We start from the raw sequence: 25,786 nt of genomic DNA on the forward strand, positions 1-25,786 counted from the left end.
GCAACGGCCAGATTTACCCCGGAGTTTGCGTTACCCGGACATCGCCAGTTTCTGTTAAATCAAGGCCGTTAGCATTATCTATGGTTGCATGATTACTCGATTGCTACACCGGCAAATCACACTCAAAGAAATCACAAAAATGAACGTCTGCCCGTTGTTCACAACAAGGACGCGCGGAATGGCGGCGATCTGGCGATATGCGGCAAGTGCTGGGATGCAGTCGAATGCCCCAGTGTCAACAAGCATGCCACCAATTCAGTCACGACTAGCAAGTTCAAATTACCGTAAGTTGGCAACTCGAGACATCTCAATTACTTCAAGAACGCAGCGAAAAGCAGAATTACCATTATTAACGGAGCCTCGACCACAACTATACCGTCGATTGCGCCAGCTTGCGGGATCGTTGCCGTCACAAAATCCGATTCCAGTACGAGGTACAGCACGTTATTTTCTGTCCGGTCGCGATCCTCGGAAAGTAACTCCGTTCACTCCTCTTTGGGAACTCCTTGAGCTGATCCCAACTCCAATCAAAGTCTTCGTCGGTTTGTTTTTCTCAGCAGGTATAGTTGTCTTCATTGCGTTCCCAACTATAATTTTCTATCTCCCGATCGCGATTTTGGTGTGGATCACGTATCGTCGTCGACAGCTTGTGCTGCGGGAGAAGCAGTTTCAGAAGGTGTGGGATGAGATGACGTCTGCTAGCGCGGTTGAGACAACGCGGGAGCAAGTCCGCAAGTTTGATGTCGGTCAGCTAGTCAAGATGGTCGAGAATCGAGTTAAAACGGCAATCAAGGAAGATGGGGATTTGGCCTATGAGCAGCTGGGCCTTGACCCGGCGAGGAACAGAGGGAAGCTGTTTTTGAGCACCTGCGAAGAGGTGGATCGTGAAGTCAGAATTAATGCGGGATATTCCGAGGTCACTTCCATTCTGAAATTCGGATTGATGCGGGATGGGGGTAGTGATCAGCCCGAGCGAGTTGCAAACGTGACTGCTGCTGTAACATCTTATTTGCAGTATCAAGTGTCCAAGCGTGCGGACTTGGAAAAGACGGCTATGAAGATTACCATAGATTCTCTTGGCAAGGAGTGGACTATCCATGGCGTTACCACTGATTCAGAATTTAGTAGCGATACCGTCATTGATGTCAAGCCTAGGAATGTAAAGGACATGTATTAGCAGAATATGGTACAAATGGCCCGATGTCAGCTAGGATGTAATTATTGTATATAGAATGCATTGATAGTGTTACAATTTTTCTTTCATATAACGATATCCAAACATAAAGTGAATGCATCTATCATTATTTACAACTCATCTCGCGGAGGAACAGACTGATCAGCAGCGACAGGCTGTTGGGTCCGCACTTCCGTAGCATTCACCGCTGCATTTGCTCCGCCCACCACTTCCTTTCCGCTTTTGACTCTCTTGGCGAGAGACGTGATCTCATTGTCATACACTGTCCACTCGGGAACTTGCCGTCTCGCACGATCAAGCTTCGGCTCCTTCGTCATCGGATTGTTACACAAGTCAATTGTTTTTGCAGTCTTCAATGCTTCGTCAGAACACCATGTCTCGCACCACAACCAATCCTGCGGCAATGAGAAGATTGGAATGTGCCTCTGCATGTTATTCGGAAGATCCTGATCGAGGTTTGATAATGAGAGTGGGTCTGCGGAAAGCTGATGGTATTGTTGGCGAAGTTTATCACCAGCTGCCATTTGACGGAATCGTTTGAGATCAACGACATACAGTGCGCTAGCAAAGAGTCAACATACGAGCAAAGATTCCATATATTTCGACAATTACCTGATATGATATGGATTGTCACCCAAGAACGACTTCCAGTATCCCTGTTTCCAAAATCTAAAACCTTCCATTTCAGTTCGGGAGTCACACATTGGAGTATATCCGTACGGTGCACCGTGCAGGTCGAGATCAACTAGCTCCTTCATGTCGGTTCGTACGATCTGGTCAGCATCTACGAAAATGACTTTGTCGAGATCCAGTGGAAACATGACGTCCAAAAACAAAATCTTATATCTAGGTATATAATTAGCTTTAGTAATCTCTTAATCACTCAAAAGCTCCCTAACCACGTACCCCCAAATGATTCGCTGCTTCTCTTTTTGGGCCCGAAGCCAGTGTGGCCATTTGTATGTGATCAACTCATAGTCAAACCCATATTCTTTGGCCATGTACGGCAAAAATTCCTTTGAAGCATTTAGCTAATAACTCGTAATAATATCCAAGTATCAGAAGCATATACCTTGAAAGACGGCGATAAGAAATTCTCAATGAGCCAAAACTTCACGGTTTCATTTGTATGGGTCATAACACTAACGAACATGATGTTCAAAAATCTTTCATATAGATGTCCGCTAGCGACAGAGAAAATATTGATAGCCGCTTGTTTTGTGTCCGTAAGTTCGGTCTTCTTTACTGGCGATACCTTGAGGAAGCCCGCAAGCACTTGTTGCACAGATTTTTGGAGTCTGTTTACAATACCGTCATCTTCTGCGCCTTCATAGTCTCCGTATACGGATGCGGTCTCTTGTCCAGGATTTCGAGAGACGCGCGGGAATATGGTGACGCCTGTGAACTTCGTAACGTAAACGTTGATGTTATTAATATCCCCAACCGACGGAGTAAATCCATGTGCACCAGCACTATCCAAGTGGAAAATTTCTTGGGACCGACCAGACTTCAAACCAAGCTTCCATACACCGGGCTCGGATTTAAATTGCATATATCCTAAGTTCGCCATAACAATCGTGTCCATAAGTTGTGGATTAATTGCACTTCCCAAGGTGAGCTGCAGACCTGCTGGTGGGCCACCAGCGCGCGAAACGTCCCTGACATGGCCCTGGACAAGGATGTTTTTGAGTAAATATTCAGCCTCTAGCTTAGATTCAGACACAGAGGATAAAATGATGTTGTCCAAGTCATATTTGGAGACATACGGTGTTACTAACCACGCCGATGGAACATCCATGCCTAAGGTAAGCAAGACATCAGATGGAACTCCTTCGAAGATTGTCTCCGGCTCCATCAGGCTTCCATTAGCCGCAAAAGTTGGAGTAGAATTTATCGCGCTCCGATAGAATCTTTTGATCGGCATTTCTTCCACAGTCAATGTCGGATTTAAGTATACCCGAACCACGACACCGTCAATTTCGGACAACGTTTTCAATATGGGAGCATATTTCTGCGTGAACTCACCGGTCGGATTTAAAATCGCTACTATCTTCAACGCGGCATTATCAAAGTCGCCGCCAACATCAAAACCGCAATATTCGTGACTGTAATCCGTGATCCGGCTGTTGCGCTTACTCGTCATCTGGTAGAAACCTCCAGAGATATCCAAGTCATCACTTTTCACGAGGACACTCGAGAGGAGCGCTGAGAAGTCATACATATCTGAGGATGGCGAGAGAGTGTCCAATATGCCAATTTCACGAGCAGCTTGTACTGCCAAATAAGTTCTCGAAGTCGATTCGTACTTTAGAAGACTGGTTAAGTCAAAAGAATCAAGATGCGCTGATGGGGACAGCCGAATAGCCTGTGTAAAGTGATCAGTAGACCATATACGAAATATTAAATTTGATTGACGCTTACGCGACTATTCACTAATATCGTTCCCTCACCCGTCGAAAGACCGAGTGAACGCATGAGCGGCTTAGCGGACTCCCAGAACTGAAATGCAGCAGCATTATCTGGAACCGCCCAACCTTCTGTTTTCGCATCACTTTGCAATTGAAAGAGTTTTTGGATACCCGGCAACTTCTTGAAATCCTCAGTAGGAGTAATATCCTTCGTCAATTCATATAGCTCTTTGGGACTAATCTTCGACAAGACGCCTGACTCCGAAAGATAATTGAGAAGGGTCGAAAGCTTTGGTGCGTTTTTCTCAAACCCAGGATTATGCATGAATTTGACTCTTATGTTATCTGGGAGATCTCCCGTGGCTAACAGCTTCATAATTTCCTGAAATTGACTGATTCCAACCTCGGAGTCAAGGTCCGCCGCAACCAGCACAGATATATCAATTGGGACTTTCACTGCAGTACCCCCAACCGCGTCAGCTTCCTCTTCCAGCTTACCAGAACTTGGAGCCTTGTACTCGATAGTTGGTAATGACTTGAGGATGAAGCTGTGAGACTTATACAACGAAACGAGATCCAGGTGCTCCTCAAGACCAGGATCATCGGGGAAAATAAGCTTGTTTCGACGCGCAGAAGCAGTCTCCAACAGGAACGCCTGAATATCAGTATTATCTGTAACAATATTCGCCTCAACGAGCGTCCGAATGAGCTCGATGTCGCTATCAAGCTTAGATGCTATGGATTGCAGCCACGAATTGTCATCTTTAGGCACAACGTAACCGTTACCAAAGACAATGGGCTTGGCCACAGAAATATCCAATCGTTTGGCCCACGCGGCTGCATTGCCGACTTGAGTTATAAATGTCTTCTCATTCGGGCTTTCAACTAGAGAAGGAGCGTCCTTCTTCGGCTTATAGTGATTTCGAACTAAGTCGAAGCTATCCGTCGAGGGCTCCCCTTCATTATTCATTGACTCCTCGAGATACGCCATAGCAGCTTGAAGGCTGTAGTTGATGTAAAGATAGTAAAAAATTGTCGCCTGCTGTCTCTGTCGTTCAGTCTCGACTAATGGAACAAGACCAAATCGAACTGTAATACCACGCTGAATGAGTGGCCGGATTTGCTTCGAAATAACGAATAAATCATTAAGAGAATTCAGATCGACAGGGATGACAACACTGTGAATATTCTTTCGGATCTGATGAAACTGACCGGGATAGTGAGGTTCCAGGATAGCTGTGATTTTTGTGCTCATCTTGCGGTATTTCGCATCCTTCTCAATATTGTTTAGCCAAACAATCGTATCTCCGCCTTCGATTTTATCACTGCAGTCAAATCGAGGCTCTGTAGATTGGTCTTTCAACTTCAATACAGCAGGGCCCGAAATAAGCTCTGTTGCGATTTTATTCGACAGCTCCAAATAATTCAAGTCGTCTATCAGTTTTCGCTCACGATTGAGAACATCTAGAATAGAAATTGGATTATCACTCAAAACAGAATCTACCCGAGCGCCATTCACAAAAATGGAATTGTCGCCGTGAGAAAATCTAACCATCCTTGTAATGGTTTGCAAATTTTTCGCCATCTCCTCCTGAATTGCGCCTAAATTATCAAAATCCATTGCCACAATCGCGGCTGCATGCTTTGGAAAGTCTTCAGATAATCGTAGCAACACATCCATCGGACTTGCGCCATCTGCTTGTTGTAAGATGAAGCCTGCAGCCTTAAGACTAATATCCGCAAGTTCAATTCTACTAAGCGGTATGACGTCCTTCATATCCGGAGTGGAAAGCAAGTCATCGACTACTGCCGACTCACCTGCCTTGGCATCATTTCCGGAGTCAGACGAATAATTGCTGTCCTTGTCGCGGTCATCAATAACAACATAATCTGTTCGCTTCATGGCGAGTTCAACACCGTATCCAGTTAATCCTCGGGATCGCTCGGGGAATCTAATAGACGACCCCTCATCTGATGGTATATACCTCAGGATGTAACGTAACTTGCCCTTGTCGGCCTCGGCAACGAAGGAACTATGGAACGCCAAAAATTTCGGCGACGTGACATCGGCATAGAGAATGGCGACAGGAGCATCTTTATTGGTAGACAATTCGCGATCAAATGGAAGAATCTCTGTCTCTTTGATTGTCAAAGGAGTCTTCAAGGCGAACACAGCGCCTGGATCGCAGCTAACTTGATTGTCGTACCAAAACCACGAATCATTTCCGCAATCGCTTAGTAGATCGGTGAATTGCGGACACACAGAAGCGTTGTAATACTGATAGTACGCCTGAATACGAGATGCAGCAGTGCGCAGAGTGAGCCTCATGTTGATCCAGTCTCGAGTACCGCCGAGCTTCGGAATATAGCCACTCGCCTGACTGAAAGCAATTGCCTCGTCATAGAGCAATTGGTGAGTGAGGATATTGACGTCAAGTGTAGTCGATGGATCGTAAGACTCAAGTTTCTCATGTGAAAATTCGACGAGATGGGTGAGAAGAGGAAAGTATGATTCTGGAACTTCTTCAGCGAAGGCCTCCCTAGTCTTATCAGCATTATAATCCGAATTGGCACGGCCAGATCAAATTTACCGATCCGGAGTCGCAGCGCAATAATCTAATACTTACACGAGCTCTAGTAAATATGGAGATCTTTCTGTCCATGGGAGATCAAGTTTTATATGTACACTGGGCGTTGCGGCCACACTGACAACCACGAGTACGACCCAAAGCAGCATACAACGGACCATGCAAAAAACCGAAGTCGATGGTCGAAACATAATGTCGGTCCCCAGTAGGTCGAGCTTCAGCGAGCCAACCAAAATAGCCACGGGCACTTGTGATATTTGTGGGATCGGCCGTGGATCAGCGAAATTTGGAGACCAAAGGTGTTGTTGAGTACGAGGCAAGGGCGTCGCAAAACTGGATAAGCGTTCGGTTCAGGGGACACGGCGCTTCTGTTCATATATTTGTCAGGAATATGATTTTACTTTCATAATTCATGCATTCACATGTTTATCCGCTAGCTAACTTCCACACCCTACAGTCTACTTCGTGCCAACCGGGTTATTAAATGATAGTCCTTTTACTCTAATGCGCTGCGGGACGTTAAGTACCACATGTGTTTGACAGTAATCAAAAAGCACTGTCTCTGTCGCCTCAAAATGGCCCCTGCAGAGCCAGTATAAACCTAGATGTGCTGCATAGGCTGTTCAGCCAATTCCGAGTTATCAATATTGTCCGCTATTAACATCGATCTTGAATGGAATTCTTGAACCGCCGCTGGCTACAGATTGGTCTGAATTAACAACCAACCTCGATGACATTTTCCCCTGAAAACCTTAGCATTTCCTCACTTTGGGGTAGTCCGGGTAAACTATGTAGTGCTTTTGAGTTTCAGAATACTCAGGTGCAGGCGCAATATGGCATATATGGCATTTCTCTCGATTTGACAAATGGCACTCGCGTGAATAAGGTGCAACTAAGCCTTAAGTCATAATCTGCTACACTAAAGCACTGGCGGTATTTCTATTTGTACACGCAATCTGGAAACTCCTGACTTGCAGAGTTTATTACATAGATTCTAGTTGCATTATGGTGACTGACTCACGCAAACGGGCACTGGACGAGGCCGTCGAATCCGTTTCCATGAAAAAACAGAAAGCACCAGATGGATCTCCCGTCTCGTCGTCTCCAAGTTCTCACGCTAATGATATATTAGCGAAAGCCAAAGCCATTGCTAGAGCCAAAGCGGCAGCTGCTGCTAAGGCAATGGCCGAGAAGCAAGCACAAAGTAGAGCAACAGCTAGTCCTACACCTTCACGGTCGGCGTCGAATACTCCTACTTCTACTACTCGTGAGGCTAGTGCACCAGCTGATGGCTCGAAACCGGTTATCAATACGAAAGAGCTATTAGCACAAATTGCTGAACGGAAAGCACGGATAGCAGCAGCAACAACGGGTAGAGGCGGCGCATCCTCACAAAATGGATCTGGTCGCCCGCCACCAGCGCCATCTACTCCATTCAGGCACCCAATGCTAGATGACGGTGAATTGAAAGCTCGTGGCGGCCTCAACGTTGGCGTACATCCGGCTCTCCTCAATGACGCTCAGCCTGTGTCTTTTGGTTCCAATAAGCGGCAACCGATGAATCCTAAGTTCGCAACCACTGTAGCTAATGCGAAGAAACTAGCACCAAAGAAACAACTGGAAATTCTGACAGGGCTGTCAGAGGATGAGATGGATCCAACGAAAAACCCTTACTTTGACCCAGACCTAGAAGTTCGACCAAAGGAGAGAAATAGACGGACTCTGGATTTTAATGCTAAGGGAAAATATATTGAGCTTGCCAATGAGCTGAGGACCCAGGCTCGATTAGAAGAGTTGAAGAAGAGGATCCAGGAATCTAGCAAAAAAGCGGGTCTTGATGAGGAATTGGACTTGGCCGACATGGCTATGAAGGTATTTTGCCTTGTTTGTCACAGGCTATTAGGATACTAACATTTTCTTTCAGAGAGAGCCGCCTCCAGATGTTGAATGGTGGGATCAACCTCTTCTCACGAACAAGACATATGATAGCTTAGACGATGAGTCTCAACTTAAGCTAGATTCGCTCGATTCAGTGATCACTATCTACGTACAACATCCAATACCAATAAATGCACCTTGGGAAAAGAATGCACCTGTGGTGAAGCCGCCGTATCTCACGAAGAAGGAACTGAAAAGGATAAGGAAGACTGAGCGTGCAGAACGACATAAGGATCAGCAAGACAGAATTCGACTAGGTCTCGATCCTGCGCCGCCTCCAAAAGTCAAGCTCAGCAATTTGATGAGCGTATTGACAAACGAAGCTATCAAGGATCCCACATTGGTCGAAGCGCGTGTTCGGCGAGAAATGGAAGAGAGAAGACAGAAGCATTTGCAGGATAACTTAGATCGGAAACTTACCCCAGAGCAAAAGCATGAGAAGCTGAAGGAGAAATTAGAACAGGACGAACGGCGCGGCATTATATCTGCGGTATTCCGAATCGGAAACTTGGCGAACCCCCAACATAGCTACAAGATCAATGTTAACGCTCGTGAATTGGATCTGAAAGGTGTTACGATAGTTAATCCGAAGTTTAACTTGGTTGTTGTGGAAGGCGGCTCCAGGGCCATCAAACTTTATAAGAAGTTGCTACTGAATCGGATTGATTGGGCCCATAATACGCGGAAGATATCCAGTCCAAATGATGCTTCGAATGGGCCGGCGACAACATTTTCGGATAATAAGTGTGAGCTCGTTTGGGAAGGCGAGCTGAAGCAGCACCAATTCAAGAGGTGGAATGTACGAACAACGGAGAACGAGGCGGAGGCCAGAGAGATTTTGGAGAGAAGCCAGGTGCCTCATTATTGGAACTTAGCTAAGAATTGGAAAAATGATCTATAAGGGCGGTGAATGCTGTTCAGGGCATAACTTGTAGGCGTAATATGTATATTACCAGCTGTGTATAATAGTTTAAGACAACAGATTGTAAATATCATAACGGTAGTAGTGTTTGCCAGTATATGACAGGGTCTATTCTAAAATCCGCCAAATAATATACACATAAGCAGTATAAATATTGCATCCGCGTTCAATCAACTTCATCCTCGCTATCCTCCTCGCTCTGGCTTTCCTCATTACTGCCGTTTATTTTCTCCAATTTTGGGTCTCCGTTCGCCTGAGTGCCTTCTTCTTCGTCTTTGTCCTCGCCTTCCTCCGCTTCGTCTTCGTCTTCGTCCCGGCCATTTTGGCCTTCCTCGCTCTCCTTCTTTTGCAGCCTGTCTTCAAGATCGGAAAGCACCAATAACAAATCATCCATTTTTTCTTCTGACTCTTTCAAAGACGACTGTAACTTTTTAATTTCAACCGTCTTTACATCCAACTGTTTCTGCAAGTCAGAAGACTTGATGGCTTCAGTAACTAGCTTCTCTTGCGATGATTTTAACTTTTGGTTGAAGCTCTCTTTAGAGCTCTTCATCTCATCTTCGGCAGACGAGACTCTATCCCGTAGATTCACAATTTCGGATCGTAATTTACTAATGGTATCCTGTGATTCCTTGAGCTCTTCTTCCTGAGCCGAGACATGACTTTCTGTCTTCGTTATCTCAGACTGCATTTGATCAATCTGTTTATCCTTGTCACTGTTGCCGAGTTGAAGAGAATCGATCGTCGATTGAAGCTCCTTGGCTTTGGTTTTAAATCCGTCCAGCAGGGTCTGCAACTGGTCAGATTTAGATGAAACCTGCTTATTCTTCTTTTCCAATTCTTCTAGCATAGAATGCATATATGTTGTCGAGTCCTCGGACTGTTTGACTTTAGATTCAAGCTTAGCTTTCTCATTTGCAGAAGATTCCTTCAGGGCCCGTAATGCTGATTCGGCCTGTAGTGCACGTTCTTTGGATTTACCTAAATCCTTCTCAAGACTATCGATCCGGCTATTGGCCTTCCTCGTGTTGTCCTCAAGCTCCTTGACACGTTTTTCAAGCTTGTTTCGCTCCAATCCCAACGACTGCGCAGTATTTCCCAACTTCCTTTCAATCTCTCGCGATTTCTCTCGTTCGTCAGTCAGTTCCTTACCTGCTGCAGCGACGTGGTCTTGCAATTTCTTGATAGCAGCTTCGGAGTCTTTTAGTTTGCCCTCCAGTTCTTCTCTCTCCCGTGAAATGGCAACCATTATCTCGGAACTCGAGGCAAGTGATGTTTCAGCTTTTTGTTTCTCTTCAGCTAGGGACTCTTCCGTCTTCTGCTTCTCTCCTTCCGTTGCAGCCAGTTGAGCTTTCAGAACTTCAAGCTCTTTCTGCAGATTCTCCATGGTTTCTATAGCAAGTTCATTTTGGGCCTCAATCGCTTCTGGCATAGATATTAGTATAAGCTAATGCGAGAGACTGATGATGATACAAACCTGGACTAATCGGATCTCTATTGGGATCTCTATCGAGAACCTTTTCAAGTCGGCTATATCGATCCTTAAAGAAATCAATGAACACTCTGTTGAAAAACACGGACGGGAGTCCGGTCGCATCTTTCTCGGCAGACAATATCTCTGACGGATTGAAGTCTCGGACAAGAGAATGTCGTCGTAGAAGTCGAAGCTTCATAATAAATGAGTCACGACCAATCCGACTGATTAGTAACCGGTTCAGAACAGGTCTAGAATACATAATTGTTAGGATTTCAGAACGGTGAGTTGAAGACTATCACGCACCTGGGAATTGGGGAACTAGTGGTGCAATATCCGTACAGAACAGCTAAAACCGTTGTGCACATGCCTTCTACTAGGACATTATGGCTTGACGATTGCGATACGTCGGCCACGAGTGACTGTACACTCGAACCTTCAGTTAAAAAATCATCAATAGCATCGTAATCCTCATATAGCCACACTGACAAGAGCATGATGTACGCGATCGGGATACGAATGTCTAAGTTATACTGTAACGAGGCCACAAGATTTGCTGAGATGGTTTGAATTGCAGTAACGACTTCCTCTCCCGCGTCCTCGTCGCCAATGGTGATAGACCGTGCAAGATCCTTCAGCTCCTGGCCACCTTCGAAAATGTGAAGCATAATAATGCACGCAAACCATGTCCTGTATGGATCCGTGCGTGCATCAGTTTCATAGTCTAGCAGACCGCTTAGTAGCCTAGCGTTCTTAGGACCTCTGTTGTCCTGAAAATAAGCGTCAATAGCATCCTCCAAGAAAGCTATTCTTGTGCCATTGTTGTTTGAGAAATAGCCTTCCAAGCACATACTCGCTCCAACGCGCAAGTCAAATGCGTAAATTGAGGAGTTGTAAAGCGCCCAGTTTAGAAGGGCTTGCGTAACAGGAATGACTTCTGGCTCCAGCTGAACATGGTTAGGTTCACCAGGAGCAGATACGCTAATATATGGCACGTCAATATTGGCAAACTTCTCTTGAATTTCTTTGTTGCCGCGGATCAAGTCTGCAGTAGCAACAAGAGCCTGCACAGCCATTAGCCAAATAATAAACCTTTGCTCACAGTAGCTTACCATCGCGCGAACCTGAATATTCGTGGAATCTGCAAATGCCAGGCGAAGAACATTCATCAAGACACCAGCTTGGAAGAGGATATTCTGATTAGCAGGCGTACCTAAGCTGCCTTCTACAACAAAAAGTCGGCAAATCTCAAGGACCAAGATCAAGTTCTTCACCTTCTGAGTATCCCAATTTGCATCTCCCTTGCCGACAATCATCAAATTAGACAGGCGAGGAATACAGCTGGTCTCTCTGAACAGATTCTGGTTCGAAGAATTAAACCGCAAGAGATTGGCGATAAGCCGGAGGCAATCCCGGGAGATAACGCCTCCTTCCACTCCGCCTTCTCGTTCAATGATGATGAAGGTCTTGTCGAACGTATTCTCGAACGCAACTAACTTCTGAATGTCTGGATGACCGTCGACTAAATGCAAAAGTAGCATTACAGCGTCTAGTTAATTGGTCAGCATGTGCTATCCTTTCAACTGCTAACAGGACTGTACAAACCATTTTGGATTGCTTCCCGGTGATCATCAAGCGTCGCTACTAGTCTGGAGATACCCAGTGGCGCAGCAAAAACGCACTGTTGCGTTCTTTCAGTCCTATTTGATAATACAGCGGCTAACAGTTGCAGAGTATAGAGTCGAACATAAAAGTCTTTATTTTCCAAAATATCAATTAAGAGGGTGATATTTTCCTCACGCTACGACGCGGCATTAGTATTTAAATACAGTTTGTCAGAACAAAGACCATACCTGGGTAAATTCGTCCGCCAACCATAATGCAATATAATCTACATCTGCGGTTTGCTGATGAAAGTCAACATGGTGTCTTATGCGTTTATAGACCTAAACCTACCGAAGCTTTATCTCTCATGAACAATAGAAGAACAGTTTCCAATGTAGCCTTCACTGTTTCAGTATCTAGTCGGTCCCGTTGCAATTCCGCGATCAAGCCTCGTAATCCGCCTGTAACGACTGCTTCTCGATATTCCCGACAGAAGCCCTTTAACCCTAGGACCGCAGCACGCCTATCTTCTAGTAATGTTGAGTTTAACAATCGATCACATAGCTTCGTAATTGTGTCAGTTGCAGTAGTATTCTGCTTCGGTTGCGTCTGTGCCAATATACCGGATAAGAGATCCTGCATTGTCGTATGGTTCTTCGATCTTAGTACCCGACTGCGCTCGCTCCTAAAAACAGGATCTCTCGAGTTATAACGATTCTATAATAATATCATCAAAGTTACTTCTGGCAAAACACTATTGGCTAGGCATTGGCAAACAGTGATCGTCTTATTGCTTTCGAAGTCGCTGGCACCATTCGTATGAACAATATTCTCGACAATCTGCCAAGTTGTACGGAGGGACCCTCCACACGACACACATTAAGGTTCAGTTGAACTTGTGAGAACTTTATTTACGCGAGTTGCGCTGCAACTTTACTTGCGCTAACGATATCTAGCTTAGCCTTAATACCTTAAGATAGATCATCACTAGTGTACTGGCCCCTTAATTCAAGACGAGGTCTGGCTGGTATCGAGAAGGGAAAAGCGTGGGCCACGGCGATGTAGATCAAGATTTTGACCTGGAGCAGGCGTTTGCAATTCCATTCCTTTGGGTTAGAGCTCCGCCTATTTTGAATACACTCAATTGGCACGTACATTGACATCTATGTATGTATCTTACACAGAACAGAGGAATCGCATGGTACTTATGTCTTCATAGCGCTGCGTGGTCAAACAGATTAAGCAGCAAAGAAGTGATCGATCTGCTTCAACAACGCAACTTTACACTTAGTTTCACATACACTTAGTTTCACACCTCTGAGAGGCAATTGGGTCATTTCAGCAATATATTGTCGGATTTACAGATCAGCATGTGGCAAAGCACGGTTGGTACAAGACTGTCATTGATAGCGCTGTTGGCAACTACTTCCATGGTGTGTGCCAGGGTTATCACGGAGTCAGGTACATTTGATCTCGAGCATATAGCGTTTGAGCTGCAAGTATGTTACTGCAATACGATGAGTCTCGCTGGAAAACGCTAAATTGGCTTGGTTCTACAGAATTGTCCGGTTGTAAAAGAATTGGACACTCTTCGGAGCTCGACGCAATCACATGAATCAAGTTGGATCCAAAAGGCATTTGCCATGATTTTTCCGTTTGGTAAGAGCCACCATTAGTTCATAATATGAGAATGAAACTGAAGTGTGCTTAGGACCTGGCCTTAATGCGTTGTTGGCAACTGCATACATCTCTGGCCCACCCAACCTTATCTTAGCTTTGGTAGAAACCCCCTACCTGACGCCTTTTCTTTCTCCTGTGGATCTCAAACTTGTCTAACAGCCCTAGATACCTCCAAATATTGACCCCTCATCGCTATCAATCCTGGTGGCTTTTGCTGTTGGCGGCCTGCTAGGCGACGTCTTTTTCCACCTGATGCCTCAAACATTCCTCGGCGAAAGTCATGATCCGAATCATGTTCGCTTTGTGCTTGTCGAGGAGCATCGAAACTCTTTACTTGGACTTGCTATATTCTTTGGCTTTGGTGTATGCTATCCATATATTTTGCGAGATATCGCATATAGTTGAGTGATGCTGATCTCCTGCAGGCCTTCATCGTCTTAGATAAGACCATGCGCATCTTCGGCGGCGATGGTGAGCATAATCATTCTCACTCACATACCCATAGCCAAAGTTCAGAGGACGAAGACGTCAAGGCAGCGTCCAGCTCTGTGGACAAGATTGCTGATGGCGCTCTTCGGAACCGTAAACCTTCTGTTGCAGCCGAGCCGGAGACTAAGACCGAGACTGAGACCGCCACCAAAACCAAAAAGGGCGCTGAGGAGGAACCTGGCGCGTCTGTGAAATTATCGGCTTATCTTAACCTAATCGCTGACTTTTCGCACAATATTACCGATGGCCTAGCTATTGCCGCCTCATTTTATATTAGCCAGAGTGTCGGTGCTACCACAACACTGGCTGTTTTCTTCCATGGTATGTTATACTATATCTCCGCTGTGGCGATCGTTACTAACTCCTGCTACAGAGGTAAATCGAAATTATGCACGTAATATAAATCGGTGGATATTGATCTCTACCTTATATAGATTCCCCATGAAGTTGGTGATTTTGCTCTCCTGATCCAGGGCGGTTTCTCCAAATCAAAGGCAATGGGTGCGCAGTTCGTCACTGCCATTGGCGCCTTCTTGGGTACTCTCATTGGTATTGGCATCCAGTATATTTCTACCTACGAGTCCACCACTGTTGACGTCGGGAACGTTCCAAATGTCCCTGGATCTAATGGATTATTTGGAACTACGTGTACAGCCGGGGAGCTCGTTCTTCCATTCACAGCGGGTCTGTAATTCAAAATGTCAATCAGTTGCTGTTTCAGACTTGCTGATATAATTTAGGAGGATTCTTATACATTGCGACTGTCGGTGTTATCCCGGAGATTCTAGAGACGGATTACCGCCTCACAAAATTTGGTGAAATTAAGAAAGGAGTTTGGCAGACGCTGGCGATGCTCCTCGGTGCCGGAATGATGTTCCTGATTTCTTGGACTGAAGCATAATGTATATCATTCCCGATACCGATACGAATTGTTTATGATAAGTGCTCATTGGGGACTGGCGCGAAATTGGTATCACTATGAAATAGGGTAATGATGCTCAGACGGTTTTATAGACATTACATGTGGTAGTCATTTATTAGTATATTTAAAAGTTTTAACTTGATACACTGAATCCTCGAATTATGCATTGTCGCGTCCATATGTTTGTAGGTGACTGCTTATGAATCACGTACATAAAAGCTGGTTATTGGCACTTTGACCGGATGATTAGACTTCCGGCCGCGTCTCTACTACAACAAACATGTCTACCTAGTAATAACTTCAGCAGCATTCGATCGAACCTGCCATAACTTGGCGTTACGGCCCTTCTCTCATCGCTCACGATGCTGCAGATGTTTTTCTCCCACTTTATTTGGAAGCTGGAGCATTCGATGCTGTGCTTCAATCTATCTCCACTGTTCATCCCAGCGGTCTGGGTAATCGGCCTACTACCACATACTTTCTCGATATTGTTAATTAGCTATTACGGGGCGCCATTCAGTAACGTCATGCCTCGATTGAATTTTAGTGGTTAGTTTTCAATTATAACACGCACATAGCTTTGGTAGACTGACTGGCAGCTGCATCAGATCTTGACGCGAAACGAGTACCGAGACATATACAGCGCATCGCAGCAAAATGCCAAGGTGCACACCGTAACGGACATGAATGTTTCCCGTTATTTGTGGGAGCAGTGGTTTGTTTTTCTACTTTGTTTGGATTTTACAAATTATTTCAAACCATATGATTAGGTACTAATGGCGCGTGCACACCTAGCTCACCATGAATCTCAGTTCACTACCGTACTACAAACGAAATTTATACGCGATGTCGTATGCGCTCCTTCGAATTCTATTCAATATGTTGTACATCACTGTCTCTTCGGAACGGTATATTCCCAAATTGTGACGGTTGTGTCAAGTTATAATAATACTGATACTCTTGTGAAATTTAGAATTAGCCTGCTACGCTCACTGGTTTGGAATATCGCTAACATTCTTACATTCGTAATGGTGATCGAAAGTGTACTCGCGAATATGCCATTTTGAATACTATTGTGCCGTCTGACATCAAGGTGCTGAATTGGTTGAGATTTTAAGAAAGCATCGTTCTCTGTGAGTTACTGCCGCTATACCGAAGAAAGTTATATCCTGTCTGTTATCTGATAATGCGGCATTATGAGCTCTGCGCCTATGAAATGTAGGTTACAGTAATAATTGAAATCCAAGCTATGAGAAGATTATTATTATTGTTCGCTCTATAGGAGATCGAGCCATGATCCTTCTATAAGTCAACAAAAAATGAGACTATAAAAACCCCATGTCCATCAGGAGCAGTATGGAAATGCAGGAAATAAGTAATACAAACAGACGCGTGAACGAATTAACAACCGAAAATACCAATTCCTAAACACTTTTAACCTGGCAATAATATCACAATAAAACGCTTCATAATCGCACCAAAAATTATCATACATTCCCTCGTTTCAAACTTTTCTAGTCAATCTATACGACAAACCAACAAGGTATAGTTAATCCCCTTCTCTAATCTCTGCGATCTCTGCCATAGTGTCATTGGCACTATCACCTGGTGCGGGGGTAGATATCGGATTTCTGACTTGAGTTGAACCACCTTGACCCGGAGTCTTGACAATCGAGAATATGAACTTATAAAACCGCTCACCATATTCAAACGGCGGAATCGCAGAAAGCTTTTCACGCGAATGCGAAAGTCCCTTCCAAAATGTCTCCACCTTTTTTGCGAACGAGTAGTTCGTAAGGCAATCGATCACTCCCAAATAGTATATCTCGCTTAAAGGTCCATCCTGTTCATCCGTGGCACGAAATCCGCCGTCGTCTGCGTAAAATGTAAAGCTCTTCCGGCTGAATTATAGGTCAGCGGTCTTTGAATGAAAATCAACCAAATAGAAAAGTAGACTTACCCAGGATACTCATCCGACCGCAATACATCAATAACTTGCTCCAGAGACGCAGGATTCGCCGTAGAAAAGGCGCGTCTCAAACTCAATCGACGATCTCTCTCAAGCCTTGATGGCGTTCTCTCCAATATTTGCTGACCTGGAGTGAACACCGTCAACGTGCTATCCCGAATATGCTCCGTATTTCCTTTTCGCAAATCATGAATGCCAATCAGCAACGAATAATCCATGATATTTAGCCTCTCAAGCAATTTTACATCCGTCTCTAGCTGTTTCATGAATTGATCTCTTTTTCGGGGACCAAGACTGATATGTTTTTCTCGCCGCAACCAATTCAGGTCCTTCATTGTCGCATGCTTATTATCCTTCAGCTTCCGTTCATCATAGTCACGACCAATAGTAGACCCCTTAAGATCAAATGTCTGGTGAATATCTCTGTGCGGTGGGAACAGGTTGTTCATAATAATGAAATGAATCTTTCTGCCATACGGGAGCTTGACACGATGTAATCCATAGAACTGGGATATCAACGTATTCGGATTATCTTTGACATGATTATAATATTCCTTAAGAATCCTGAGCAGGAATTTATGCTCCGAGTGGTGAATTGTTTTGATGATAAATCTGTAGTCACGGGAGAAGTAGAAGAAACTTCCACTTTTACCGGGAGAGCCAAGCTCGGAGACAATATATTTTGAAGTAAGTGAGATCAAGTAGTCTGCAGGATCTAATCGAAAGAGTTGCCGCAAATGTCGGAAAACCCATGGGGCGTAATCCTTAAACTTGAAGTCATACTTCGCAGATGGCGTCAGCTCATTTCCAGATCTAGCACAAATTAGAATCTGTCCCTCAGGTCGAATGATATGATAATACTCACATATCAAAGGCAAGCTTATGCTTCGCAATGAAATCATTATCCGTCAACTCTCGGTCAAGCTTTGCGGTTGTTCGTGACACCGCGACTCGAATTCCGGTAAGCATATTATAGGCCAAAATATAGTTTACATGATCCTCCCCGACTTTGGTCCCGACCAATACTTTGTCGTCCTCCAAAAACTCCTTCCTTCGTCTCTTATTCTCTCGCTTTGCTATAATCTCGTCGCGCATTCGTCGAACTTCTTCACTCGGCTCGTTAACTTGATCTTCAACGTCAGACGTAACTGCCGTAAATGTTCGTTGCCGTGCAAGTGACATCGGCCCCCTGAGCCCAGTTGCAGCTGAAGAACCAGCTTGGGACGATAGGATGGCTCCGACTAATATGGGAGATCCACCAGCAAAAGAATCCCGCTCTTCGTCATCATCTGTAGCTCTAGTCTCGACAGTTGTCGTAGTCGTTGCAGTGGTGGAGACCATACTCGTGGCATGAGCTGAGATGACCGTTAGGTTATTCCCGGTTAGCTTGCCGGGACTTCCAGTCACAGTCGCACTTTGACTTGTTGCCGGTTGTGAGACAGATTGAGCTCGCGTAGTAAGATTTGGGGACGTGACGGGTAATAGAATACCAGAGCGTTTGTTAATAGTAGTAGATGCACTTTCGGGAGAAAGAGACTCTGAACGTGGTGGCAAAATAGCGACGTCTGGAGAAGACATGGAATGAAATGGATGCGGCGGCCGAGATGCGCGAAATGTTGATGAAGGTGACGGATTTATGCCATGAACCAGAGTAGCATCTGCATCATCGTGAACATCTGCCGATGACGATGAATACGAGAGCGGTGAAGGTCTATGAGGGGTTGTGGAGGATGCCGAAGTACCGCTGGAGGTAGACGATGCTGGTAAACCAAAAGTATTCAGAGTCAGTCCTAATGTAGTCTTTGGTCGAGGCGAGGAGGGAGATCTCGAACTGTTAGTTGTGAGCGACGTCGACCTTGACAGTAACACCGACGACGTCCCAGATGGAGAAGTACCACTGCCTGTATTCGTTGTCCCGCTTCCGTTTACCAGCATATTAATGGCTTTCTCTTGGACGGCAGTATCCGTTCCTTCATCGTCTACGTCGATCCCAACATCCATGTGCCTTGCATTCGTTCGTGTGCGGCCGTTGGGACCCGCTGATGAGGGAGGTATGAAGTTGGGATCAAAATAGTCGTTCTGCTCTAGTGGCAACTCTATTTCATTCGACATTTGAGACGCAAGTGCTTCATGAAATTCGTCGATGTTGACTTCATCAGTATCAGTCTGATCGCCATCTTCTGTGGTAGCCATTGCCCAAGCAGCACTATTCGACGAGACCGTGGCAGTCGGCGACGCAGTGTCATTCGTCGGAATGGTCCCGTTCGCCTCAGCTGTAGTGGATGCCGTACCGGTCACAACGGACTCAGTGGCCATGGTCGCGCTATCGATTTGAGTGGAAGCTATGGCTGCTGCAGGTTTCAATGATAACGAGGCCGACTGCGATCGAGCAGAAAACACCTGCGTGACGGACGAACCGGTTGAATCGAGTGATGGAGACATTGAGTGACGTATCTTGCAATCCACTGCTGCTCAATATGGCGCAAAACCGAGCGCAATAGGGGTTATTCAGTCGATCGCAGTTAATAACACAACTTGAGAACGGATAGGAACCGAGCACGCGCAAGCGCAGGCATGAGCGCAGTCACGAAGCAAGTCGCAGGCCCAAACAAATACCGTAATCCCGTACGGAGCCTAGAGTGCGAATGTGGAGCCTCAATGCGGTCAGCTGTCGACAAGTGGCCTTTTTTCGTTCACAGCTGGCTGGTGGCAGCCCACGAGGACGGCGGGTTCTGTGTTGACGACAACCGCGTTATGCACCTGATTTTGCTGAGTTATGCTGTAGTCGTATCGGTGCCGACGATTAAGCGTCAATCACGACGCCTCACAAAATGGGCCGCCTGATGGCTCGACATCCCTGTTCAGTTGTTAATTCGTGTTGCAATTGAGTTTAAGTTCGCATGCGGCGACACATATAAACCCATAACCAAAATTGTTCCCGTACACAGATAGCGAGAGCCTGTCGAATCCTAGTCTCATCATTGATATTTAAATGAAAAACCTTTTGCTCACCTATCTCCGTATCTTGTAGAGCTGAGCTGTGTCATGCTGCCAAATTAATTATAATCTGAGACTATCTGATGACCGTGGCAATGACACATAATATAAATAATATAGTTGGAATACAATTGCAATTGCAAGAACTGCAGTTGTCATAATCGTCATACAAAATGGTTTATAGCAGACAATTTTTTTACGCTCATGATTAAAACTGCATTTTGCCGCAATAAGTATACATAAATATCCTAGTATCTATGTAGATCTGCCACAAGAGTTTCCAACTTTTTGCTATTATCCATCTATCCATCAGTTCCGTAGGGTAGAAAACGTTGGTTATCGCTCTCATGCCATATGTTCTTTGAGACTGTAAACATTACTGCGTTGTGCCATAGAACGAACAATCCCAATGCAATCGCGCCTATTTACACTTAAACTAGTGTCAAAGCATATATAACACTGACCTATTATTACATATATAAACTAAGAAATACAATACACAGCGTGTCAATCCAATCACATGAGTAACCAGAAACCCATACAAGCAACCCATGTATTACACATCGAGAGATCCAACAGACAAAGACTAAATTACAAGATCAAATTATAACCCAACAAAAAAGCCCATAATAAAACAAGTGCTAAGAGTTGGCGTACAGCGCCCAAGTGACTAAAGTTGGTAGAAACAAAGCTAACGACATATCAAAACACACCGCGTACTAACACCATAGGATCGACATCACGTCGCCTTTGTCGACCTCTTCTTAGGAGCAGCCTTCATAGGAGCAGCCTTCGGCTTTGCTGCGGCCCTCTTCTTCGTCACACCAGCGGCCTTGGGTTTAGTGGCTTTTGGCTTCGTTGCCCTTGTAGCCTTTGCAGGCTTCGCAGCCATTGCCTTAGCGGCAGGCTTCTTTTCCTTTTTAGGGGCAACCTCCTTCTTTTCCTTTTTAGGGGCCGGCGCAGTCTTCTTCGCCTTGACGGCGGTCGCCTTTTTGACTGGTTTTTTCTCAGCGGTTGCCTTAGCTTCCTTCTTCTGGAGCTTGACTGTGCCAGAGGGCCCCTTAGGCTGGACGAACTCGCCGGACTGAACACCACGCTTCAAAGCAGCATTAAACTGAGTTTCAAAGTTGGAAGCTTTGGTCTTGAAATTGGCCTGGATGTACTTCTTTAGAGCCTGGCGACTATAGCAATATTGTTAGCAACAAATTCACACGTTGACACGCATGCGCTCGGATAATGTGTGAAAGTTGGTATGGTTGCAACTATGGCAGATAAGCAGATTGTAAAGGTAGGCGCGACACAGGTGACGTGTCGAGCGGCTCAGCAGGGTTGGCGACAAGGCGGGGCTACTAAATGTGGGCATAGCAACGCGGCGCGTAGCACACGTCATCGCATCGCCCCGAAGTCAAACCCAGAGTATCACGCCCACGCACACGCACAACAAACCCTGAGCGGCGGCCAAACAAAACACGACCAACATATATCAACCAATAGTACAGCCACACCCAACTACAACATATGCGTGTGAAAATGGCACTTAAGATCGGAAAACGCACCTGCTACCGTTTCTCTCCTTGAGCTGCATGGCGTCAAAAATAGACATGTTAGCCAATGGTTGCCAAAGCAAGTGAAAATGGTGATGGATGGGCAGCGTTGTCGTCACCAACCTGTCACCGAAACAAACCAAAAATCAAGACAACACACCATCAAGATCGCTTCCTTAATCATATCTATAACTTAGCTGTTAACCTAAGTTCTCGATAAACGTCTCTACTGGTATCAATCGCCAATCGACATACCTTTGTAGGCTGGGTGCTCGGAAGGTGCGGCAGCCTTCTTGGAGGCAGCAGCAGCAGCTTTCTTTGGCGGCATTGCGAATGGACGAGGGCGTTACAACAAAAATAAAATATAGACGCAGATAGCTAGAAAATTCAAAATAAATTGAAATGTGATTGTTCGTAACCACAGGCGGTATTGGTGGAAAGTTGGAAGCCTGAGAAAGTGAAAATAGCAGAAGAGGGAACGAAGGCGGGCGCGGGCGATGAGCGCGACTTTAAGTATGGGCGGCATCGGCAAGTCCATCAACAACGCCAAATGAGACCAAACTGCGACACACGCGCCCGTGTCCACAGCCAACGTCTAACTACCACTGGGTACCTCAGTTTATGCAGTCAACTTCACGTACCCACAACCAAACATTATGGCATATCCAGCACATGACCAAAGCGCACCATCAACAAACAACCAAGCTCTCGTCCCTATATGACCCCCAACAGCACTCGCCTCCGTCTCGTAACCCCAAACGATAGTGTCTCCGTCAATCAGTATTTCCTATCTTTAATCAGTAATTTTTGTACCGTTTGCTCCGACTCTCAGTCGCGCTGACCACAGAATTGTAGTCCCGTGAATCGACCATTGCATCATCTCAAACATGTTTATAATTACACGATATTCAGCCGGCCCCTCGACTGATGACCAGGACCATCATCGGCGCGGGCATGACTGAATACTATAATTGACTACACATTACTTTCTATATTATACTGCATAATATAGGTGCTGCATTCATCAGCTCTACTGGCAGTACAGCCTCGAAAAATTCAATCTGTAGATCGCAACAAAATAACGTGCTCAACGCATCTGATATATTGGGCCTGATTTAACGTAAAATAGCGCAATACAATGTTCTGATATATCCATGTCTCTACGAAATATATTCATTGTATTTCTAGGCTCAAAAGATAGAACTACAGAAGGTCACTCTTCTATGTCGTATTCTAGAACTATATCTACCACGGCGACGCTCTAAGCAAGTCATGATCCTTTATCCACTTCACATATTCGGACCATCCACTCAATATTTTTCTGTCAGATTGCTGTGTCACGCTAACTTGAGAATCGAAAAGCAAGCCCTTCCCCACCGTGGACGCAGAGCCGACCATTATAAATCCCAGCCTCGCTCGAGTCAAGGCCACATTCATACGTCTAACATCGCCGAGGAAACCTATCGATCCTCGGTCGTTACATCTTACACCGGAGTAGATAATGACATCCTTCTCGCGACCTTGAAATGAATCGACACTATTAATCTCAACCATTGAGATCTTATGTGCCAATGGTGACATTGAGTAGCTCAAGTCATGGTGGGTGCTACTACCACTACCATATCCATATGTGTTACTGTATGTGTTGTATTGCCTATCACTGGATATATACGACGTCTGATACCGCGTGAGCTCATTCACTTGTCCAATGTAGGGTGTGATGACGCCTACATTGTCTCCTTTCAGGTCTGGATTCTCTTGAAAAAGTGCGTTCAAAACATTAAACACAATCTGCACCTCACCGTCGTTATAATATGATGTGCCATTAGAACTTTCCGGATAGGAATGATCCAAAAAGGCTATAGGGTATTCCAGTGGATCTCTGAACAAAGAAAACTGAATGGACTTCCGTCCAAAGACGCAGGGAGCGCTTTGGACCAAACCTTTGTAAAACATCTGCGACGAGAAGAATGCAATATTTGGGTGCATTCTATACTGGACCGTGAGCATCGATGAAGGAGCAACGTATTGGTCATAGAAACGTTCAAAGAGGGAATACGCCAAGGCCGCATTACTAGTATTGAGGATTGTAGGCGGTAACTGCTGATGATCACCAAGAATACACGCATGATGGGCGCCTTTCATAAGTGGAATTAGAGAGCTAGGCTCGGTCGAGAGAGATCCTTCATCAATGATGACCAGTGGAAACTCGGTTGCTCGAAGTAGACCCGATGCAGCTGAAACGCATGTCGTACAAATAATGTCCGCCTTCATAATGTCACGGTAAATTTTCGTATGCAATTTTGATAGTTTTTGCGTGAGCTGGCTTCTTTTTTTGTAGTATTGGTCTGGAGACAATCATTAGAACCACGCAGCTAGAAAATTAAAAGAAAATACTAACCAAAATCCTTTGCAGTTTGTAGTCCAGCCACAGGCTTCTGCTCTTTCATCAGGCGTATAAGCTCTCGAGTTTCTTCATATTCTTTAGATAGAGGATGCGTCTCAAATTGATAATCCACCGTTTTTGTTCGTAAATCTTCTCGCACGCGCAGGGACTGACCTACTCTCAGACCTGATATCCCGCAGCGAGTAAGTCCATCTAGCAAGTTATCAACAGCCATGTTCGTAAATCCACTGACTAAGATAGCCACATTTATTTTGAAATGTCGTTTGAGTAGGTAAATAGCATTAACAATCGTCCACGTCTTCCCTGTGCCTGGCGGTCCCTGAATAAGAGAAAATCGATTCCTTAGCATAGTTGCCACAGCTTTAAGCTGCGATCCATTCAACTGCGTAAGAACGTCATCTTTCGCCATATCCTCGGGCGGTCTCTCCAGCTGCTTCTTACACCACTCCAATATCTCTTGATTATTTGCGAACAGTCCTGACGGTACATTTGGATCACATTTTGTGGCACCGATAAAAATGTCTCGCAGAGAACTTCCCCGAAAACTGTGACTGTCTTCATCTTCAATGTTCTCCGACAGATCCTCATTAATCACCAGACCCTTTAGGTTGCAGGACGGCACATTCTTCTCAATGGCCTTTACTGCATTTTTCATTCGATTATATGAAAGCAGACTAATACTTTGGTCCATCCGCCAAACTTTCGACACGTCGACCGCGCTATCGCACACGACGGTTATCGTTCGGTGTGTTTTGCCGGTGACCATACCTTCTCTGATAGGAGTCTCATTCAGAGGATCCTCAATAGACAGCCTGACTTGGTCTCCAGTACTAAACCTTCCAGTATAAAAATATGGTGCAGTAAACTCTACTAGTAACTTTCCAGACTGCATTCCTGCAGTTTTGGCCGACAGATTTAGCTGTGCGATGCGTTAATCCGAGCGAACTACCACAGTAGACAGGACTTACCAATGTATAACCCTCACTTATAAGTCTATCCAATCTCCATGTATTCAGTCTATTCTCGAACTGATCCACTTCAAGCTTCTTTTCCTCGTCAATCAGCGGCAAGAAAAAATTTTGGTACTGCAAAATGTACGAAGTGAGAGGATCCAGAGGATCCAGTCCCGTCTCCTGCGAAATCTCTTCCTTTGTCCTTTTCCCTTTACTTCCCACTTCACCATCCTTTTTTTTCTCCCCTCTTTTTATCCCTTTATTCGCTGCCCGTTGTGCTCGACGTTCTTTGCGGCTCAGCCTAGAAGTCATCGCTGCCTCCTCCGACGGAATCTCGTCAATATAGAACAAACTTGTGCCATCTGACATGTTCGCTATTTTTCTACTCAATCTGTGTGATGGCGACTGTGTACGTTTAGATCGAGTCTGGTCCCGATTGGACCTGCGAGCTAGCCTATTGGAGTCACCTGGAATCCATGCAAGGTACCTAGGCAAGGAAATCCACGCTACCGCTCCTATGGGCAGCAGTATCACACGATATCTAAAACATATTGACTCCGCTAGTCGGTTTGCCTGAGTTATATCAAATAATGGTTGTGGTAACTTATTCGATATGTTGTGCCTTCGACGAGGGGTAACTCATGCTTGAAGAACCCCTGAATTATGGTGGACGGCAAAAAGGGGCCCTAATAATT

General features: G+C 45.2%; 9 protein-coding genes across 9 annotated transcripts; 4 read left to right on the forward strand and 5 right to left on the reverse strand.

Annotated features, from left to right (window-relative positions):
• Positions 1–84: 84 nt before the first annotated feature.
• Positions 85–1,267, forward strand: V1513DRAFT_442809 (uncharacterized protein). Its single transcript, XM_066897714.1, has one exon. The coding sequence runs from the start codon at positions 89–91 to the stop codon at positions 1,175–1,177; it is 1,089 nt and encodes a 362-aa protein (XP_066754169.1). The 5' UTR covers positions 85–88; the 3' UTR covers positions 1,178–1,267.
• Positions 1,268–1,305: 38 nt separating this feature from the next.
• V1513DRAFT_424681 (UDP-glucose:glycoprotein glucosyltransferase-domain-containing protein) lies at positions 1,306–6,382 on the reverse strand (the record flags this gene model as incomplete). Its single annotated transcript, XM_066896088.1, has 6 exons — positions 1,306–1,756; positions 1,808–2,041; positions 2,102–2,211; positions 2,268–3,560; positions 3,617–6,143; positions 6,231–6,382. 6 exons carry the CDS (start codon positions 6,380–6,382, stop codon positions 1,306–1,308), a joined length of 4,767 nt encoding a protein of 1,588 aa, XP_066754170.1.
• A 534-nt stretch (positions 6,383–6,916) lies between these two features.
• On the forward strand, positions 6,917–9,196 carry V1513DRAFT_463833 (pre-mRNA processing factor 3-domain-containing protein). The gene is made up of 2 exons (XM_066899985.1): positions 6,917–8,063; positions 8,116–9,196. Exons 1-2 carry the CDS (start codon positions 7,197–7,199, stop codon positions 9,028–9,030), a joined length of 1,782 nt encoding a protein of 593 aa, XP_066754171.1. The 5' UTR covers positions 6,917–7,196; the 3' UTR covers positions 9,031–9,196.
• On the reverse strand, positions 9,059–13,082 carry V1513DRAFT_463834 (p115 like vesicle tethering protein). The gene is made up of 7 exons (XM_066899986.1): positions 12,482–13,082; positions 12,379–12,432; positions 12,131–12,326; positions 11,638–12,074; positions 10,832–11,589; positions 10,529–10,776; positions 9,059–10,476 (listed from the first exon to the last, which is right to left on the reverse strand). Exons 1-7 carry the CDS (start codon positions 12,770–12,772, stop codon positions 9,218–9,220), a joined length of 3,243 nt encoding a protein of 1,080 aa, XP_066754172.1. The 5' UTR covers positions 12,773–13,082; the 3' UTR covers positions 9,059–9,217.
• A 93-nt stretch (positions 13,083–13,175) lies between these two features.
• V1513DRAFT_442819 (ZIP zinc transporter-domain-containing protein) lies at positions 13,176–15,380 on the forward strand. The gene is made up of 8 exons (XM_066897715.1): positions 13,176–13,297; positions 13,350–13,629; positions 13,690–13,789; positions 13,842–13,909; positions 13,976–14,173; positions 14,236–14,620; positions 14,732–14,983; positions 15,040–15,380. Exons 2-8 carry the CDS (start codon positions 13,501–13,503, stop codon positions 15,198–15,200), a joined length of 1,293 nt encoding a protein of 430 aa, XP_066754173.1. The 5' UTR covers positions 13,176–13,297; positions 13,350–13,500; the 3' UTR covers positions 15,201–15,380.
• On the forward strand, positions 15,368–16,479 carry V1513DRAFT_442826 (uncharacterized protein). Its single transcript, XM_066897717.1, has 4 exons — positions 15,368–15,770; positions 15,830–15,936; positions 16,017–16,129; positions 16,195–16,479. Exons 1-4 carry the CDS (start codon positions 15,584–15,586, stop codon positions 16,286–16,288), a joined length of 501 nt encoding a protein of 166 aa, XP_066754174.1. The 5' UTR covers positions 15,368–15,583; the 3' UTR covers positions 16,289–16,479.
• V1513DRAFT_442832 (uncharacterized protein) lies at positions 16,463–19,933 on the reverse strand. The gene is made up of 3 exons (XM_066897718.1): positions 18,056–19,933; positions 17,182–18,003; positions 16,463–17,122 (listed from the first exon to the last, which is right to left on the reverse strand). Exons 1-3 carry the CDS (start codon positions 19,630–19,632, stop codon positions 16,771–16,773), a joined length of 2,751 nt encoding a protein of 916 aa, XP_066754175.1. The 5' UTR covers positions 19,633–19,933; the 3' UTR covers positions 16,463–16,770.
• Positions 19,934–20,577: 644 nt separating this feature from the next.
• V1513DRAFT_442838 (linker histone H1 and H5 family-domain-containing protein) lies at positions 20,578–22,195 on the reverse strand. The gene is made up of 4 exons (XM_066897719.1): positions 21,987–22,195; positions 21,892–21,917; positions 21,744–21,766; positions 20,578–21,368 (listed from the first exon to the last, which is right to left on the reverse strand). Exons 1-4 carry the CDS (start codon positions 22,057–22,059, stop codon positions 20,927–20,929), a joined length of 564 nt encoding a protein of 187 aa, XP_066754176.1. The 5' UTR covers positions 22,060–22,195; the 3' UTR covers positions 20,578–20,926.
• Positions 22,196–22,761: 566 nt separating this feature from the next.
• On the reverse strand, positions 22,762–25,733 carry V1513DRAFT_442839 (P-loop containing nucleoside triphosphate hydrolase protein). Its single transcript, XM_066897720.1, has 3 exons — positions 25,107–25,733; positions 24,133–25,057; positions 22,762–24,079 (listed from the first exon to the last, which is right to left on the reverse strand). Exons 1-3 carry the CDS (start codon positions 25,458–25,460, stop codon positions 22,977–22,979), a joined length of 2,382 nt encoding a protein of 793 aa, XP_066754177.1. The 5' UTR covers positions 25,461–25,733; the 3' UTR covers positions 22,762–22,976.
• Positions 25,734–25,786: the final 53 nt, after the last annotated feature.

This window comes from Lipomyces chichibuensis, assembly GCF_038497645.1.
Source record: "Lipomyces chichibuensis strain CBS 12929 unplaced genomic scaffold V1513scaffold_11, whole genome shotgun sequence".
NCBI classification, from domain to species: domain Eukaryota; kingdom Fungi; phylum Ascomycota; class Lipomycetes; order Lipomycetales; family Lipomycetaceae; genus Lipomyces; species Lipomyces chichibuensis.

Coding starts and splice junctions, on each gene's coding strand:
- V1513DRAFT_442809 (XM_066897714.1), top strand. CDS start 89: ATGATTACTCGATTGCTACACCGGCAAATCACACTCAAAGAAATCACA.
- V1513DRAFT_463833 (XM_066899985.1), top strand. CDS start 7,197: ATGGTGACTGACTCACGCAAACGGGCACTGGACGAGGCCGTCGAATCC. Junction 8,064..8,115: donor TGGCCGACATGGCTATGAAG/GTATTTTGCCTT, acceptor ATTTTCTTTCAG/AGAGAGCCGCCTCCAGATGT.
- V1513DRAFT_463834 (XM_066899986.1), bottom strand. CDS start 12,772: ATGCAGGATCTCTTATCCGGTATATTGGCACAGACGCAACCGAAGCAG. Junction 12,433..12,481: donor TCATGAGAGATAAAGCTTCG/GTAGGTTTAGGT, acceptor GACTTTCATCAG/CAAACCGCAGATGTAGATTA. Junction 12,075..12,130: donor CCGGGAAGCAATCCAAAATG/GTTTGTACAGTC, acceptor CCAATTAACTAG/ACGCTGTAATGCTACTTTTG.
- V1513DRAFT_442819 (XM_066897715.1), top strand. CDS start 13,501: ATGTGGCAAAGCACGGTTGGTACAAGACTGTCATTGATAGCGCTGTTG. Junction 13,630..13,689: donor ATATAGCGTTTGAGCTGCAA/GTATGTTACTGC, acceptor TTGGTTCTACAG/AATTGTCCGGTTGTAAAAGA. Junction 14,621..14,731: donor ACTGGCTGTTTTCTTCCATG/GTATGTTATACT, acceptor TCTACCTTATAT/AGATTCCCCATGAAGTTGGT.
- V1513DRAFT_442826 (XM_066897717.1), top strand. CDS start 15,584: ATGCTGCAGATGTTTTTCTCCCACTTTATTTGGAAGCTGGAGCATTCG. Junction 15,771..15,829: donor GCCTCGATTGAATTTTAGTG/GTTAGTTTTCAA, acceptor CAGCTGCATCAG/ATCTTGACGCGAAACGAGTA. Junction 16,130..16,194: donor ATCACTGTCTCTTCGGAACG/GTATATTCCCAA, acceptor TGTGAAATTTAG/AATTAGCCTGCTACGCTCAC.
- V1513DRAFT_442832 (XM_066897718.1), bottom strand. CDS start 19,632: ATGTCTCCATCACTCGATTCAACCGGTTCGTCCGTCACGCAGGTGTTT. Junction 18,004..18,055: donor CATAAGCTTGCCTTTGATAT/GTGAGTATTATC, acceptor AATTTGTGCTAG/ATCTGGAAATGAGCTGACGC. Junction 17,123..17,181: donor CGGTCGGATGAGTATCCTGG/GTAAGTCTACTT, acceptor CCTATAATTCAG/CCGGAAGAGCTTTACATTTT.
- V1513DRAFT_442838 (XM_066897719.1), bottom strand. CDS start 22,059: ATGCCGCCAAAGAAAGCTGCTGCTGCTGCCTCCAAGAAGGCTGCCGCA. Junction 21,918..21,986: donor CGAGCACCCAGCCTACAAAG/GTATGTCGATTG, acceptor GCTAAGTTATAG/ATATGATTAAGGAAGCGATC. Junction 21,369..21,743: donor AAGGAGAGAAACGGTAGCAG/GTGCGTTTTCCG, acceptor ATATTGCTATAG/TCGCCAGGCTCTAAAGAAGT.
- V1513DRAFT_442839 (XM_066897720.1), bottom strand. CDS start 25,460: ATGTCAGATGGCACAAGTTTGTTCTATATTGACGAGATTCCGTCGGAG. Junction 25,058..25,106: donor TAAGTGAGGGTTATACATTG/GTAAGTCCTGTC, acceptor CGCATCGCACAG/CTAAATCTGTCGGCCAAAAC. Junction 24,080..24,132: donor ACAAACTGCAAAGGATTTTG/GTTAGTATTTTC, acceptor GATTGTCTCCAG/ACCAATACTACAAAAAAAGA.